The sequence below is a fragment of the Pyxicephalus adspersus genome, chromosome 4 (genome assembly GCF_032062135.1).
Source record: "Pyxicephalus adspersus chromosome 4, UCB_Pads_2.0, whole genome shotgun sequence".
In the NCBI taxonomy this organism is placed as follows: domain Eukaryota; kingdom Metazoa; phylum Chordata; class Amphibia; order Anura; family Pyxicephalidae; genus Pyxicephalus; species Pyxicephalus adspersus.
In genome coordinates, this window is record NC_092861.1 from 140,485,789 (window position 1) to 140,502,506 (window position 16,718).

Below are 16,718 nucleotides of genomic sequence, written 5' to 3' on the forward strand. Positions count from 1 at the left end.
TCGTTCGTCGTTCATTTCCAACGATAAAAATTGGAAGTGTGTACGCAGCTTAACACACTACGGATGACACTCAGCCATTCCTCAATCTCATACTAAGACACCAGGGGCTCTAATCCCCCTATCTTTTACGTCACTCCTTGATCAACTAATACCATGAACTTTGAGTGTCTGTATCCCCTGAAGAAGCCAATGTGCGAAACGCGTCGGAAAATGAGACAAACTCCCATGACTCTGAAACTGACACTATGCTGAATAGTGGTCTCTTGATATGTTAATGAGATCATAAAACTTCATTGTATGTTTTGTACCTAACCGTATGCGTTTAATCTATTTGAATTAAAATTCTAAATGTTTTTTTAGCTATGTCATTGCCAAAAAAGACGTCTTTTGTTCTCCTCCTATCCTGATCCCCCTTTTGGTTTCCCTTCTCTCCACTACCCGCACAGTGCAATAGTCAGTAGTGCAACCAGAGTTGACTATGCTACTTATTTCATTTTGCAATCTAAGAGGCCAAGTCCTACAGGCCCCCGTCTTCCTCTACATTGCAAGCCTGCATGTAAATGCTTTGGGTAAGTGTTGTTGCAGTTACTTATCCAGGCCATTATTGTTAGCATACCCCACGAGTCTTTGATTGAAATGTCACAAGGGGGTGACATGAAGAAGCCGAACACCTTCTTCAATAAGAGTTCAGCATGAGAACAGCCATTTCACCAAAAAAAAATTGTATTTTAAAGCACATTTAGGCAATAAAAAATATAATAACCTACAGGACAAGAAAATAGGATGTAAGCATTGGGCTTTAAATGAGTGAGCATTAAAACAGTATGAACCCTGCACAACACGTTTGGCACGCGAAGGGCTGTTTCAACAGTAAAATACGTCAGATGCTTGTTACCCGAGACAAGAAGTTGTAAACAACCAATCATGAATGATTGCTGTACTTTGGGGGGGCGCTCACTTATTCTCCTTTATCCTCTCTATGAAACAGAATGGTGTTGTGTGTACAGCGCTCATTCATTGATAGGTCACTGAAAGCGATCACAAAACAGTTTTTTCAATGACAAATATTTGATGTCTGTACCGGGATTTCAGAAAAGAGAGTGAAGTAAGTAAAAGTTCTACTTTATTCAGCTTAGTTTTAAGGAAGTGAAAGGATATAAAAGCAGAAAGAACGAATAGACATTTAGAAAAACAAGACAGAAGGGAAGTGAGATCATGATCCAAAAGAGATACATTACAGTCGGCATAGAAATTATATTGTAGGCCAAGATGTTGAATATACACTGAACAGTGATAGATACAACAGGTCTGCTCAGAAAGTAATAGGATGGATTTCTGTCCACCTTTTGCAGACCCTGCGTTGTCAGAAGACATTATCCACCACTGGACTACACTTTAATCTTCATGGCTCAGCTTTCATCGCTGTAGAGAGCTGACAAACAATGAACAATAGCTGTTCAATAGTTACTATGAGTTTCTGCAACCAGTACATTACTTGTCATTCTGAAGTACATATAAACACTTTCCCATTATGACTTACCTGCATAGTGGTAGTCTGCTAGTGGGTGGCTTTTCTCTCTTGGCATATCTTTCAATAGCAGTATCCCCAGAGCGCTCTGCAATAAGAAAAATCCAAACATCACATAACAAACAGACTTTGATTGTCACTTTTTTTCTGACAGTTATAATAAATTAATTAAATTAAATGAACAATGTATATCTTTCTACTGCAAGAATACAGACATCTACTCATGATTATTTTTACAAATTGGGAATTCAGTTTCTATTCTTAAAGGAATCCTAAGATAAACAAAAGTAAGGGACTGTCATTGTTGCTATCCCTCTATAACTTTTATATAAACATTGTCTTGCAGATAACTCAATGTTTAAATTCACTGCTCCAAAACAAGCATATTAAAGTCTAAATGAAGTTACAACTTCTGATCTAGTTGTTTCTAGCCAAATGCATAAAGAGTACTAAGGTCATATAAGAGGCTGTCTGGTAACCAGCATTTTCAGATGATTGGAATGGCAGCCTAAATGTTGCTTAGGAAGCCAATGAGACTACTACTTGCCAAAAAGGGCATCTATTGTATGTAAAATATTAGATGAAGGGCAGTGGCATAGCCCTCAATGTAGGGGATACACATTAACATGCAGTGCCACTTATGGGCACAAAGCAGCAGTTTGCTTTGCATCTGGGAACGGCTTTCATTGCAGTTTGCAACTTCAAGTTAAAAAGGGTCCTTAAACTGCCCTTCAGGGGGCCTGAAGAGGTCTGGATCAGCAGTAGCCAACCAGTGGTCCGTGAGAAAATTTTGGTGGTCCGTGGCTCTGGGCCACTGGGGGGAAGCACTGGCCAGACCCGCGGACAACGTCTCCCGTACAGAACGCAGGGTAAAATAAGTGGGCGGGTTATGTTTATGTACACAACCCACCCACCCCACCATCAACAGGCTCAGACCTGCAATGGGAGAGTGGGCTGGTTCTAGCATCATGACTTCACTCTAGGTAAAGTTTCTTCCACTTTCAGTAACACCTAGCTCCCCCAGCATGTGCTGTCCGGAGCGGGTAAAATTAGTCCTCTGCCGAGCCGAAAAGGTTGGCCACCACTGGTCTGGATAACATTATAGTTTAACTGTAATTGAACTCCACAAAAAATGGAACATAAAGCAATTTCTTACCATGATGTTACCATTGGCTTCAAAAAGAGAATGCAAAGCATACTCCAGATTGGTTCCTCCTCCTGGAAGTACACTAGAGCAGGACATGCTCAGGAACACCTCCACTGTACAAAAAGAAACACAGAAATCAGAATAGTGCACAAATGGAAAGTTCCAGCCAACAAACATACAGCAGCAATGCTTCAAATTTACCTGACACAAGAACTACTGGGGTATGGGCTGTCCACCCCTTTTAGCATCAATCTCAGAGACAGTGCATACATTTACTTAGCTGACCAACTTTGAAAGTAAACATTATCAATGGAGCAGAATCATGAGGGCTTCCTAAAGCACAAAGTAGTAACAGGGTAATGAAGAAGACATGTGTTATCATCCAGGGTTCTGTGGGACCACAGAGTTTCTCTTAAGATTCTCAGGAGTTCCTTGAACTGTAGATGACTGACCTGGTGCTTGCATAGTTGCTGGATAAGAACCCAACAACATGACACTAATGGACTTTTTACCTGTAGGTGGTGGGAGTCTGACCACCATTGTAAACTAGAACATATTCCCACAATATAAAAGCCATGTTTCCCTCTGATGCCTGATGAAAGGTTCTGAAAGTTATTTTGGGAGTTTCCTCTGGGCTAAAAAGCTTCAGGCTCTGAATGTTGATGATAACATTTTTTACATATATATATAGTCCTACAACGCTACCAATAAGTGTCCGGATGTATGAGTTTCACTCATACACAAATGTAATTACAATTTGTCTTGCAAAAGTCCTTAGGTCTGTGGGTGCAGTATTTTGATCTGGGGTCACTTGAACTAGTCACATCTAGGTTCAACAACATTATGTGCCCAAAAATGAGGTCATCTGACTGCCTGAATATACTGAACCAGGTTTTGCTGATGGCACAATACATATTTCAAGATGACAATGCCAGAATACACCGTGCTCAAATTCGGAGAGGTTTAGGAAGCATGAGACATCATTTAACCCCATTGAGAAATTTTGGAATGTGCTGGAGACTTTACACAACTACTTTCCCATCATCAATACAAGATCTTGGTGAAAAATTATTGGAACTTAAATGTGATGTTGCAAAAAGTTATTGAAACAATACAGCAGCAAATACATGTTTTACTCAAAGCTAAAAGAAGTCTAATAAAACTTTAGAATGTGTGACTTTTTTGGCCCAAGTCACACAAAATCATAAATAAAGCCGCCTCATATACATACATTACTACATGGAAGACCAATGCAAGTCCTAATTTAATACATATTAGTACATAACTAGAAATGCTTATCACATTATTGGCACAACCCTGCACACAAGTTTCCTGACCCATCAGGACCAGTTTCTCAATACTGTTCAATGGGTCCAATTTACACTAAATCTCATACAAAACTATGATTTATTCAGGTATACAGATTGTGTGCTGGGTAATATTATGTAACTAAAAGGTGAATTATCATTCTAGTAGACTCCCTAAATTTGATGTAATGAAATAAAGTGCTTAACAAAACACAACCTGAAAATTGAGGTCATAAATAGAAAATGACCATCTCTCCTATTTCTATGAATATTAGAAATTCATCAAAATTCACAGTGGCATCAATATAGTATAGAAGCTGTTCAGAGTGATAGACAAGTCCTGACAATAGAGAGGTCTTTAGTTATCTCTGATCATTACAAAGATCACTGGAAGCTTTAACAAAACAATGGTGGACCACATATCAATGTTGGCAGTAAAGGTTACGATATCTGGCCGAATTCGGTCACTTTTGTTACTGTACCAGGTAAATAACATTGCATAATGTTCTGAAATTGTTATACATCAAAACAAGTTGCCAGAGCACGTTTCCTTCAGGAACATTTCTTATTTGTTTTTGCTCTAACCTCTTTGCTGTGATTCTTCCTTCTCTAGATCTGGCCATGGCTTCCACACCAGAGTGGCTTTGTGCCTCTCCTTCTCCAGTGAAGACTGGCACTGGAGATCTGGGATCTCTGCCTGGAATCTCGTTCCAATATTGATCCTCCTAAAAATACAACAGATGCAAGACATTAGAAGCCGCTGTTAAATGACTGAATGACTCACTTTTGTTTAGCCTTCTCAGAATGAAGAGCAATATTTATGCTCCATAACATTCTAAATTCTCTGCACTGTGCCTGCGTTTTCAGTATGCAGAATTATTGGCGACAAAATATTCTATTGATAATATTTGTGGTGTGGAGACTCCAATGTCTGACCATGTGCTCTCTGCATAAGGCTGCATTCCCAGATAGGAGGGCATACAAGTCATATGACATTTTAAATCATGTGAGCAGCCCTGAGTCCCGAAGTACAACTCCTACTGGCAAAATGGCTGTAAATATATGCCAGAATAATTTTGTTTTCATGAAAAGCAGTGGCATGACTGGCTGGACCATTATAGTGATTTCCTAATATTATATATTTATATGTTTTATGCCAGGTTAAAGGCTAGGCAACTAAGGGATAATGGGAATTTCTTTGTATTTTCCTGTATGCAATTTTAAATTGTATGCAAGTGTACTGGAAAAATGAACTACATACATAAAGAGAACCAGACACTATTAGACTGAGGTTCTGCTTGAAAGTTCGGTCTTTTACTGTTTAATTGTTTTGTGTTTTGATTATAGAGGTGGCAGATTGGACAATAACTGTTGGGAGGGAGTAAAAAAAAGCTAATTTTTTTTTCTGTAAATGAACTACTACACAATACTTGCAGCTAGAGAGGTAAGTGGGGTCAGGATTTTTAATCTCAATAAACTCATCTTTACATAATTTTTCTGGCATATATAATTCTGTAATGCAGAGCAGTGAAATAATAATTTACTATTAGTATTATGTAGTATTGGTTTTTACTTATGCTCATACAGAAGTATGCAAATCCGAATCGCTTGTAATTATTTTACAACTCACGTGCATCTACTTACAAAGCATACTTGAAACAAACTCCAGGTTTTATAATTAGATAATATTAATATATAGGAAATTTAAATTACTGAAACAATATTAGTATAATGAACATTACTTTAATAGGAAAAATACAAAACGAATAAAAAAAGTATTTCTTACGGTTCCACATCAACAGTGTATTCTCCAGGCCCAGGTGTTACAGTTGCACCAGTTCCATCAATGCTATCTGATAAATAAACATATCATTATAGACAGATGATGACATCAATGAATGCCTACATTGTCAACACATTCAAATATCAACTAGAACCTTCAAGCTATCCATGTAATTGGGGTGAGGTTGTAGGAGAACTGGGCTACCTATAAACAGTGGGAGTCACCACCCTGTAACCACTATCTGCCAGGACCAACATCCAAGCCAATATCACTAGGCCAGATGGATGACTGGTAATGATCCAGTACTCCATGGGTCTTATGAGTGATTCATTTGGCTTGCCGCATAGTATTTACAGCTTGCTCCTAAAACATTAAAGCAAATCTGTTGGGAGGGTAAAGTAGGGATGTCAATGCTGACCTTCAATGCTGAAAAAGCTATCTCCAATCTCCATACATTCTGAGTCACCTACATGAAATTAGCATTACAATGTCTACATGACACCTTCCAGAATTCACCATATCTGACCACATCCATGTCTTCTCCAACAACCTAACATGACCACTGTGTCCCCTTCTATGTTCCTCTATTGGGAGACCTGTTAGATATATCCAATCCTGCACAAAACAGTTATTTCTACATACCATAGCTTTTGTTGAGTACCAAATTCTTCCTACCAAAAGGCATCCTGTGCCCAAAAACTAGTCTAGAAAATAAGTGGAACTTAATAGTGAAAATCTTGAAGTAGGCTTGGTTTTTAAATAAATAAATGAATATATATATATATATATATATATATATATATATATATATATATTAAAATCAACAAATTAGGTAAAAAAAAGACCCAACTGGGTTGTCGTCATCGTCATTGGGAGATAGTCAGTTACCATGAGATCTGATAGGTGAACACATATCTCTAAACTGCTGTTTACTATGAAAATATCAAAATGTTATATAATGTAATAAAATGACTACAGCTAACCCTATGTACACTAACTAACTCTTGATTGATCCCATATATTGTATCAAATGCACCTATAGCAGCTTTGTGTATTCTTGTTCCTTTTGTTTTGTTTTTTTTTAAAATTCCAAATGAATGTTCAGATTAAATCAAGGAATAAATCAAAAATCAAAATTTTGCTGGAAAAGGGCTCTTGGTCTTTGTGTGGAAGCAGCTGTCTCTGTGCAGAGGTCCAATATACCTCAAGGTTAATCAAACCAATAGCTGTAAAATGGATTGCTCTAGCTAAGGTTCGGCAGGAGGTGTGTCAGGCCAAGTAAAGGATTCCCTGCTTCCAAAAAGACAGCAAGGGTCATTTTTTGCAGAATATTAGCAGCAGATAGGCCTTTCTGCTCAGTATGTGGTTGATTTCTAAAGAACATGTATTGTAAGACTTTGCAACCCTTTGCCTGTACCTGGAATATATTTGGCTAAAGTGGTGTTACTTGCTCTTACTTGTCCATGTTTTTGCTACCAAGATGGGTCTGAATTACTGATCCTCCTATAGATTCAGATGAAAAACCACTTGAGTGAAACTTATTTAGAAACAAGATACTTACTGGAGCGACAAAGCAGCACTCTTGGAGTGGGTGTCAGAGGTGTGAGAGGAAGGTGAGCATTATGTGCGGCTGTGATAACACTACTGAAAAGTCCTGACCCCTGGCGCACTGGGCTGAGCATAGGAGGCGGCGTGTAGGTGGGCAGCTCCTGGGTTCCCAGCAGTGTCTCTGCAATGATGCGAGGAGAGCGGAGCTGGCTTTGGTACAAAGTTGCTCCTGAGTGAGACGTATTCATATTAAAGGAAGGAGGTGGTATGAAGAGAGGCTCAGGCCTATGGCGATACTTCCTTCTTTCCTGGGGAGGTTTGGTGGGATCTTCTGATTTACCCAGTTTCGTACCAGACTGGTGATGTGTTCTGATTGTTTCCTGAATGTAAGTTACAACATTTTCAAGATGAGACTTGATTTTCCTTTTTGTCATTTTCGTTATAAATTTCCATTAGTGTATAGTGCATGATTTTGTATTTATTAACTTCTGGAAAATTGTAGGTCTCATTGAAAAACTATTTAAAATGAACACAGCAACCGCATTCTAAAAGTTTTTTTGAACACATTTTTGCAGATAAAAAGAAAAAATTTGGTTGCTGGTCCTTATTTTTCAACATGAAACTCTTGTTTGTTTTAGTTTAATTATTTTATTTAGCATTAAGGGAGGTTAGAGCTGTTAGAGATTCTAAGTTAGAGCTAATAAAGAAGCTAACATAAAAAGACCCAAACTAAAAAAAACAGAAGCTAGAGGTATTTGGCAAAGTCACTTTTGCCACAAAAAAGCCCTGGTGCCTGGTGACTTTTAATTTATACCTACACTGCATAGTGCATGCAATGTAAAGCTTAACTGTATACACCACACTGCCACTTACAGCCAGCTGCTGGGGACAATGCAACTCCTGCACATGCACAGGAGTTACATAAAAGATGGCCGTGCAATGGCAGTGGATTATGAAGTCCACCATGGAGTTGGCACCTTCATAGGACTCAATGAATACAGGTTCCTGAACCTCCAAAAAACAAAGTCTTTGCCAAAAAGAACAAACAGTGTTGTCATCCTGTTAAAAGAATTGCAAAAAAATTGGTATTAAAAGGGGACTCATGGGGGAAACAATGGGGAAAACAAAAATCAAGTTAGTTCTATTGACAAACTGCAGAATATACTTACCGGTACTTATCCATAGTTCCATTTTTATTTCTTACAGTGCAATATAATAAGACTATAGTAATATCTTTAAGGCATGATTTAAATAAAAACTTCTTAAAAAGTCTAATTGTCACACAAATAACACAAAACACAAAGAAGCAGGCAGATGAAAGCACTCACAGAAGAGGCACATGAGCTGACCACTTTTGGAGAGGACGGCGGGGTAAAAGTCATCCTCGTTAGGACAGGCATTTCGTCATCAGATGCACAGCCCTCAAGCTGCTCCGCTCTGCTGCTGGGCTGTGCATTAGGTTCTGGAGGTGCAAGCTTTACAGGCACAGAGACAGGCATAATGATGGGGGTGAGGTTCTCCGCCTCGCTAGACTGTGACTTCTCGCCTTCCTCCTGTATAGATAATTACAAACGTTCAACCTCAAATATCTAATCCCCCCAACACACCAACTGGAACCCTGAGAGCAAAACCTTCATGCAAGGATCGCATTAGTATCATTGGACCTCATGACAAAACATGTCTGAATAAGGAACAGAAACCTGACATCAACAGCAAAGAAATTCTGTTGCAGTGTAAAAGAATAAAATAAAAAATATGAATGGTTGCTGTGGATATTAACACTATTTTTCCAGACAAATCAGGTCATGAGGTCAAAACTATTGGAGCATTTCATGATACAGAAACGTATACGCTACCAAGTATTTCATTTGGAACCCAGCCAACATTCAACTAGCCAAGAAATGTTTTCTGGTAAGCTGGAAAGACCTTGCCATGGTCACTCCTCCAACGTACATTCCCACTTCAGTCTTTTTATCCAATATTTCCCCCTGTAATTCTTGATTCATGAAAATTCAGGTCCAAACCTCAGCAGATTCTGTACCATGCAGTAATTGCATGCATCTTGCAAACATAGAAGTGCATGCTTTTATTCATTCTACTACTTTAAAGTATATTTCAAAATGTTTGTGAACACCTAATCATCCTACAAAAGCCTTGTAGATGTTCCAGTTCTATTACTATGGAAGTAAATATAGAGTTGTCCTCACTCTGGCTGATAGTTGTTACTGTCCTGGAAGGGCTTGCAAGGACATTTCAGAGTGTGTTTGAGTGAATTTGTTCTTATTTGTAGCATTTGTAAGGTCCGTTACTGATTTTGGACCTGACTTAAATTGGTGTTCCATTTCATACCAAAGGTGATCAGAAGGGTTGATGTCAGGCCTCTGTAAAGGCCAGTGGTCGCCAACCTTTTCAGACCCACAGACCACTAAATGCACGGACTCTGAACCGTCCATGCACGGGGAGCCGTGTGACACTCAAAGGGGAAGAAACTTCCCCCAGAGTGACTGCATGATGCCAGATCCCACCCACTCTCCCATCGCAGGTCCGTCCAGAGACACAACCCGCCCACTGCCCTGAGCCTACAATCTGTACGGGAGACATGGTCTGCAGCTCTGGCCGGTGCACCCCCCCAGAAGGACCCCACTGGGGGACGAACCGGCCAGAGAAGCGGACCCCTAACATTTTCTAGCGGACTACCATCGTTTGCTGACCGCCACTATAGGACATTAAAGTTCCTCCACACTACACTCAATAAGTCCTTTTCATGGTGGTTTTTTGCACAATCATGTTCTTGTTGGAACAGAAAATTGGCAACCTGTTGTGACGGAGTAGGTGGTGCAAAATTGTGTAAAAATTGCAGACTTCATACTACTCTTAACTGTAAAACACTAAACTCATCTGAAAAAGCACGCTAACTGTGTACTAGCAATATACTTGAAGTCATGTCACTATGCAAGACCAAGAAAAAAATGTACAAATGCCCCACATTCTTCATATAAATTACAGAATGTAGAAATTTCCCAAGTACGTAAAATGCATATTTTCCACACAGTAATGACAACTGGACATGCAAGCTCAACAAGACACCAACAAGAGTTTTATATAACAGTGATGTCTACAAATACACATAATTCATAATGGCATAGCACAAAGCAAGCAAACAGCAAGCAAGCATTCCTTCTGCTCTGTTTTGAGAAAACCTTCAAAGTAGCTTATCAAAGTGAATCTGTCAGCAAGATCATGGTTATGATAGGCAGACTGAGGCATTCAGGGGGATCACCTTTACTAATGAAGTTCACACAGCCATTGCTGTATAATTTATTACAAAAGTGGTTTTGGACTCATGTTAGTGTACATGTCAGTTCTTCATATATGTTATACCCAACATATGGAACGCCTAGACATTGTTGACATTTGACCCCAGAGCCCCAAAGATGGAGTTATACTAATATGTACGAGTAACTAACAGTTGCATTCTAAGGGCTTGAATTATTTAAGATCCCCAAAGGCTGGAGAGGATACACTTTCATCAGTAAAGCTGGGTGATCCAGCAAACCTGAAATTATCTGAATTCAAAACATTTGCTAGCAAAGAGAAAATGACTTTGAAAAAATCCATTTCAGGTTTGCTGGATCACCCAGCTTCACTGATGAAAATATATCCATTCCAATAGGTTAATAGGGGTTACTTGAGCAATTAACAATCTGTAACTTTCAGGTCAGTTGAACTAACATCAATAATTTTTTTGGCTATCTGTAAAGGTGACAATCTTCTTACTAACCAGCAAAATAGGAGGCATTCTTTCCACCAACCACCAAGCAAATATACTAGGAGCTTTGGATATAGTAATTATAGAAGAGGTTCCTTGAAAGTTATTTTAAGGGTTCCTCCATGTTAAAAAGGTCAAGTAACACTGACCTATATCCTAAGCAGTCCCAAAGTTATCCAAGAAAGAATATTGGACTGAATATAATGTATTCTGTCTAACACCTTCGTTTATATGAAGTTCTGGTGCACAACCAAAGATTTTTCTTTTTCACACAGATTCCCTTTGAGGTTTTCTTCAAACCGATTGCTTTAAAGAGGATAAACAGAGTAAGCCAACAAAAGAAGACCAGGGCACACCGTTACCTGTTTGAGGCCTGTGTTGGTTCTAACCCCACCATGTGACCTCAAATGGCCGTTCAGAGCTGGTAGACTTCTAAATTCCTTGAAACACACGGAGCACGTTAGCCGGGCTTTAGACATCCTTTTCCATCCATTCCAAAAAATAAAAATAACAAACATGTCAAACACCACATTCGGATTATCATACCAAGGGATTAGAATTTGGCCTTTACCAAATAAACAATGACTATAACTACAAGTCACACATGTAATTGATGATTTATATCCAATGAAATATAGTGTACGTTTTTTTAAGGATGGTCTAACTTAAAGAGACCCTGTCCAAAACTTGTAGAAACAATGGAATAGACTAGGTAGATAAACTTGCTACAATCTGCTGTATCCCCAGCGCTGGTCCTACCATGTAAATGATATGCCGGATCTTCATTAGGCCCAGCATGCAGAGCACTGAGCCTGTGTGCAGGAGATCTGTTCCCGAAAATGGATTCATAGCTGGGTCTATGTCCAGGAGCAGCTCTCTTGTACAACTCCTCATTGCTCTCTATTGTTGGGCTATATCAAAGAGCAGTTCTCCTGCACACAGTGCTCCATATAGTGGATATTTTCAAAAGTAGTATTCCTGTACACAGCTTCAATGCTCTATATGCTGGGGCCATGTTTTGGTGCAGTTTTTTTTTTTTGCACAGCCTCAGTGCTGGGGCTACGTTGGGAAGAAGTACTCCTGCGCTTAGCATCTGATCTCTTCTGTATTGTGGGGCTTTGTTTGGGATCAGTTCTTCTACAAACAGCCCCAATGCTCTATGTGCTGGGGCCATGTTTTGGAGCAGTTTTCTTTTGCACAGCCTCAGTGCTGGGGCTACGTTGGGAAGAAGTACTCCTGCGCTTAGCATCTGAACTCTTCTGTATTGTGGGGCTTTGGGAGCAGTTCTTCTACAAACAGCCCCAATGCTCTATATGCTGGGGCTATGTTTTGGAGCAGTTTTCTTTTGCACAGCCTCAGTGCTGGGGCTACAATGGGAAGAAGTACTCCTGCGCTTAGCCTCTGATCTCGTCTGTATTCTGGGGCTTTGTTTGGGAGCAGTTCTTCTACAAACAGCCTCAATGCTCTATATGCTGTGGATATGTTTTGGAGCAGTTCTCTTATGCAAAGCTTCAGTGCTGGGGCTACATTGGGAAGAAGTACTCCTGCGCTTAGCCTCTGATCCCATCTGTATTCTAGGACTATGTTTGGGAGGAGTTCTACAAACAGCCTCAATGCTCTATCTGCTGTGGCTATGTTGGGTAAAAATTCTCCTGCATTTATCCTCTGTGCCCTTCTATATTCTGGGGCTAAATTTGGGAGCAGTTCTACACACAGTCTCAGTGTTCTGTATGCTACGACTATGTTTGGAAGCAATTCTCACTACTCTGTGCTGTCAATAATACGTGACACAATAGTCGGTGAAGGAGCATCAGAAGGCAGACCGGAGCAGAAGAATCTGACCTGGAAATGTTGTATTCTTCATATTTGTACCAACTATAACACTGTAATATGTCAAGTTGTGTCATTGTCCACAAAAGTAAATAAAGTGTTTAGATAATGTTTGTTCTGCCCTGATAATGTGTTCTAACATGAATTTATAAACTTGTTACAATGATTTGTTCTTGGAAAAAAACACTTTGTAATTGTGAAATGAGAGCCTGTACTGTAGTGGTACAAAATACACAATTACCTGTTATTTGGGGAGACAGTCTGTCCATCTGAAACAAGCTATGAAAAAAGAAAAGAACTCATGTCATTTTTCTGGAGAGAAAAATTTAGAAATATTATAAGCAGTAACTGTAACATATCATTGTCTTTTATCAGCCCTCTGGCCAATGTTTCTATATGAGGAAACTGGAACCTGAGTCTTGCAGCTCCCCCACGCTGGGTGTCAAACAGCGGACATTAAAGACTTCAAATCAGAGGAGGTAATTAGAAAAAAAAAAAGTAAGGCACATTTGCCATATTGCTGCTTTCCTCTGTTTTAGAAATAATTGTAAGATACACACAACAGGCTCCAAGGCTTAGGTGACAAGGTGGCAAGGTACAGGCTGCAGTGCTCTTCATTATAAATGGGGCGCTGGGTGTTTTTAAAAGTTTGTCCCCTAAAATATATAATAAAAAGTATCACTATCTGCACAGAGTTTGCATGTTCTCCCCAAATACATGTGGGTTTCCACCAGGCACCACCTCCAAAAACATAAACTTAGGTTAATAAGGTGTCCCAGAAACTGCCCTTAACATGCATGGAAATAGGCAGCAAAAATAAAAAAGAATAAAAGTAAATTTGAATTAAGTTGTATTGCCTACATTATTATATGTTCATAAATAAATTTCCAGTTTAGATTTTAAAAGAAGATGTTCCACCATATCATCTATGAGAGCTCAGGCTGCTTAGGACCAAGCAGGTGGAGAAAATCAATATTGGTTACAGTGGGCAGTGTGGTTGTCACCTTCCAGTAGTTGTCATACAGGCACTGCCCTCATTACTGTGAGAGATGCTGACCTGATTTTTATAGACTTTACTTGCTTGATCTTGCCCAGAATTCCACTAAAGACCAGTTATCCTTCCTTAGTGCCATCCTCACTAGGGATGCAAGCTACTTAGCTATCCCTGACCTGCAGGTCTAAAGACCTTCACTGATACCATATACAAAATATACAGACACCCAGTACCTGTGGCCAAGCTGTGTTAGGAGAGTGGTGTAGACCTTGGTTGCCAAGCATGTAAGTGTTGTCTGCAGTTAAGACTTGGTGGTGAGTAGTGTTGGCCAAAATCCCCAAAGCCTCCTGGTTGTAGTTGCTATCTAACTGGTCTGCACTGGGCAGTCCCACTGGACTTTCCATGAGAACTGATTGCTGATTGTCCATGTTATACTGCTTTTGTGGGCTGACCTCTTGTTGTAAATGCTGCTGTGGCTTCATGTTCTGTTTGTAAGGATGGCGACGCATCTGGGAGTTCTGGTACACATATTGCGGGACTGAGCCCAGCTGAATTAGCTGCATGCTCTGGGAATGGTCCTGCTGGTAATTATCGGCCTTTGCTGCACAATCTACATTATATGTCTGTTGCTGGAGCTGCAAGTGATGTTGCTGAGTCTGTTGCATGTTGTGATGCATTTCTGTAGACTGCATGGGATAATACTGAGACATCTGACCATGAAACTGCTGTGTGTGTATTTCTTGAGTTAAAGGTCTCTGCTGCCCTCCTTGATGCTGCTGCATGTAATACTGCATCTGCTGGGTTTCTTGTGCAGGCTGCAGTACCTGGTGGGATTGCACCTGTTGCCTGAACTGATTTCCCTGCTGCATTAAAGACTGCGATGATGCATGGGAAGGGTTCTGCATATACTCATAATAAAAATTTGACTGAGGCTGTTGTAACGAATGCTTCTGAGGCTGGTTTGCCAAGCCCTGGTGCATCTGCTGGGAGACCTGAGAGTACCTATCAAGGGCAGTAGGTTGCGTCTGATCCTCGCCAGATGCCTTGAATGACAACAGCTGCCTGAGCGTGCTGTCGGCATCCAGCAGTGGTGACGGCTGGGATAAACCCTGAGACATGGCATGAATCCTTAAGTTCTGCTGTGCGAAAACTTGTGTGAAAGAGTCCAGTTTGTGTAAGGCCCCACTGGTAGTTTTTGGATTGCTAAGCTGTGAATAATATCCCTGATATCCATTATTTTGTGAATTCCATTGCATGCTTTGTTCAAAGCAATTTAAACCATTCCGAGCCCGACTGTGATTTGCAGATCCGGCGTTTGTCCACTGAGGTGGCCTGGACACTTCCACCTGAGCTCCTGAAGTGACATCTCTGGAGTCCTGAGATAAGTGGGGGGACGAGGAAGATGACTCAGAGGCATTCATGTCTACGGAGTCATAACTGTGGTGGAGCACCTGGCTGCTGGGTTGATGTTGCATTTCTTGATAATAAAAATTATCGCTGCTGTTGGTGGCAAGGTGAGTCTTGTAGATCTGCTGATCTTCCATGGTGACTGGACTTCCCTGACTTGGTGACAGCAGTGCCCATAAAGGAGAACGTCCCTGAGAGATATGTAAGTGGTAATAAAGAGTGCAGTCAAGTATTGAGAGTGCCCATTTATTTGGATGAAGGGTTCTTTGCAATTATAAATACAGAGGATCTTCAGACAGGCACGGCGTGGCATCTTCACACAGCAGAGGATAAGCCTTGAACAAAACTTTTAACTGAAGCTCCATCTGCAAAGAGAAAACACAATACATAACCAAAAGGGGACCTATTTAAAAGCAGCGCTTCAGAAAGAACATTATTTTTAGTTTTGAGTCTTTGCTGCTGTCTGTGTCTCTAAAATATGTCCCTGAGATTTTACCTCCTTTCCACTAAATACTCATAATGCCAAAGAGTATATTCCTCTCTTTAATGTTTTTAAAGGTATGATTTAACCAGTAGTACCTAGTGGTACCTGTGGACCTGTAGTAAAGAGCAATGAAAATATGACATAGGAAGGAGCAGGCAGCATCCAGTGCATACTAATTATTTCAAAGACCTGATAAAGTTTGAACTTTCATACAATAGAGGAACATTGCACCCTAGCAATGAGACGCCTCCTAATTTGTTGCCCTGACACCACATTACATGCCATGATATGGTCAACAGAATCCAAAAACCACATGCAAATTTTTGTGGGCCAAGCCAAATGCCATTGGCAGGCAAAACTTTCTTAGACAGCCACCATATTCTGCTGACAGTGAATATATGTTTAATCCACAGATAAGGTTAGTTTAATTTAAAGTAAAAAGTATTTCTTTACAGTAAAATATGCCAGGAAAACCATACTATACCTTAATATGAGTATGTTCCTGTCATCACATAATCTGAAAGCTGAAGAATGAGATCATATCAAAAGTATATTTCTGGTCTTCCTCTTTTTTTCTTTGGAACCCATACACAGATGTAAGGCCTAGAAAACAAAATTAAAAATGAATTATTCGGCAAAAATAATACAAAACCAATTAAAATCATCCCAAAGCTACCAAGATCACCTTTCAGATAATACATCAGAACACTACCTAGTATAGAACAATTACTATTCATGTTTCTTATTGTTCAGGAGCGGAGCTGCAAAGTTCTGCCTGGTTCTTTTAAAATCAAGTTGGCACATTCAAGGAGGTCAACGCCCCTACTTTATCTGCACAAGTTCTGGCTGGCTCTTTATAAATCAAGCCAACTTCTTAGTTGTCTCCATAGTAAATTCAAGAAGTTGATATCACTGATTGCG

The 16,718-nt window shown here is 39.9% G+C and overlaps 1 protein-coding gene across 2 annotated transcripts in view; it reads right to left on the reverse strand.

Moving 5' to 3' along the window:
• Window positions 1-16,718, reverse strand: part of TRERF1 (transcriptional regulating factor 1) — a 60,443-nt gene that overhangs the window by 9,600 nt on the left and 34,125 nt on the right. The window contains exons 2-11 of one of the 2 annotated variants that reach the window (XM_072409801.1): window positions 16,282-16,400; window positions 14,140-15,678; window positions 13,154-13,191; window positions 11,445-11,562; window positions 8,642-8,866; window positions 7,327-7,693; window positions 5,769-5,835; window positions 4,568-4,707; window positions 2,685-2,788; window positions 1,541-1,616 (exon numbers count right to left, since the gene is read on the reverse strand). In XM_072409801.1, the coding sequence (XP_072265902.1) occupies window positions 1,541-1,616; window positions 2,685-2,788; window positions 4,568-4,707; window positions 5,769-5,835; window positions 7,327-7,693; window positions 8,642-8,866; window positions 11,445-11,562; window positions 13,154-13,191; window positions 14,140-15,450 (2,446 nt within the window). In that variant the 5' untranslated portion in view covers window positions 15,451-15,678; window positions 16,282-16,400. The remainder of the gene's footprint in view (window positions 1-1,540; window positions 1,617-2,684; window positions 2,789-4,567; window positions 4,708-5,768; window positions 5,836-7,326; window positions 7,694-8,641; window positions 8,867-11,444; window positions 11,563-13,153; window positions 13,192-14,139; window positions 15,679-16,281; window positions 16,401-16,718) is intronic. The other variant, XM_072409802.1, reaches the window with a different exon arrangement.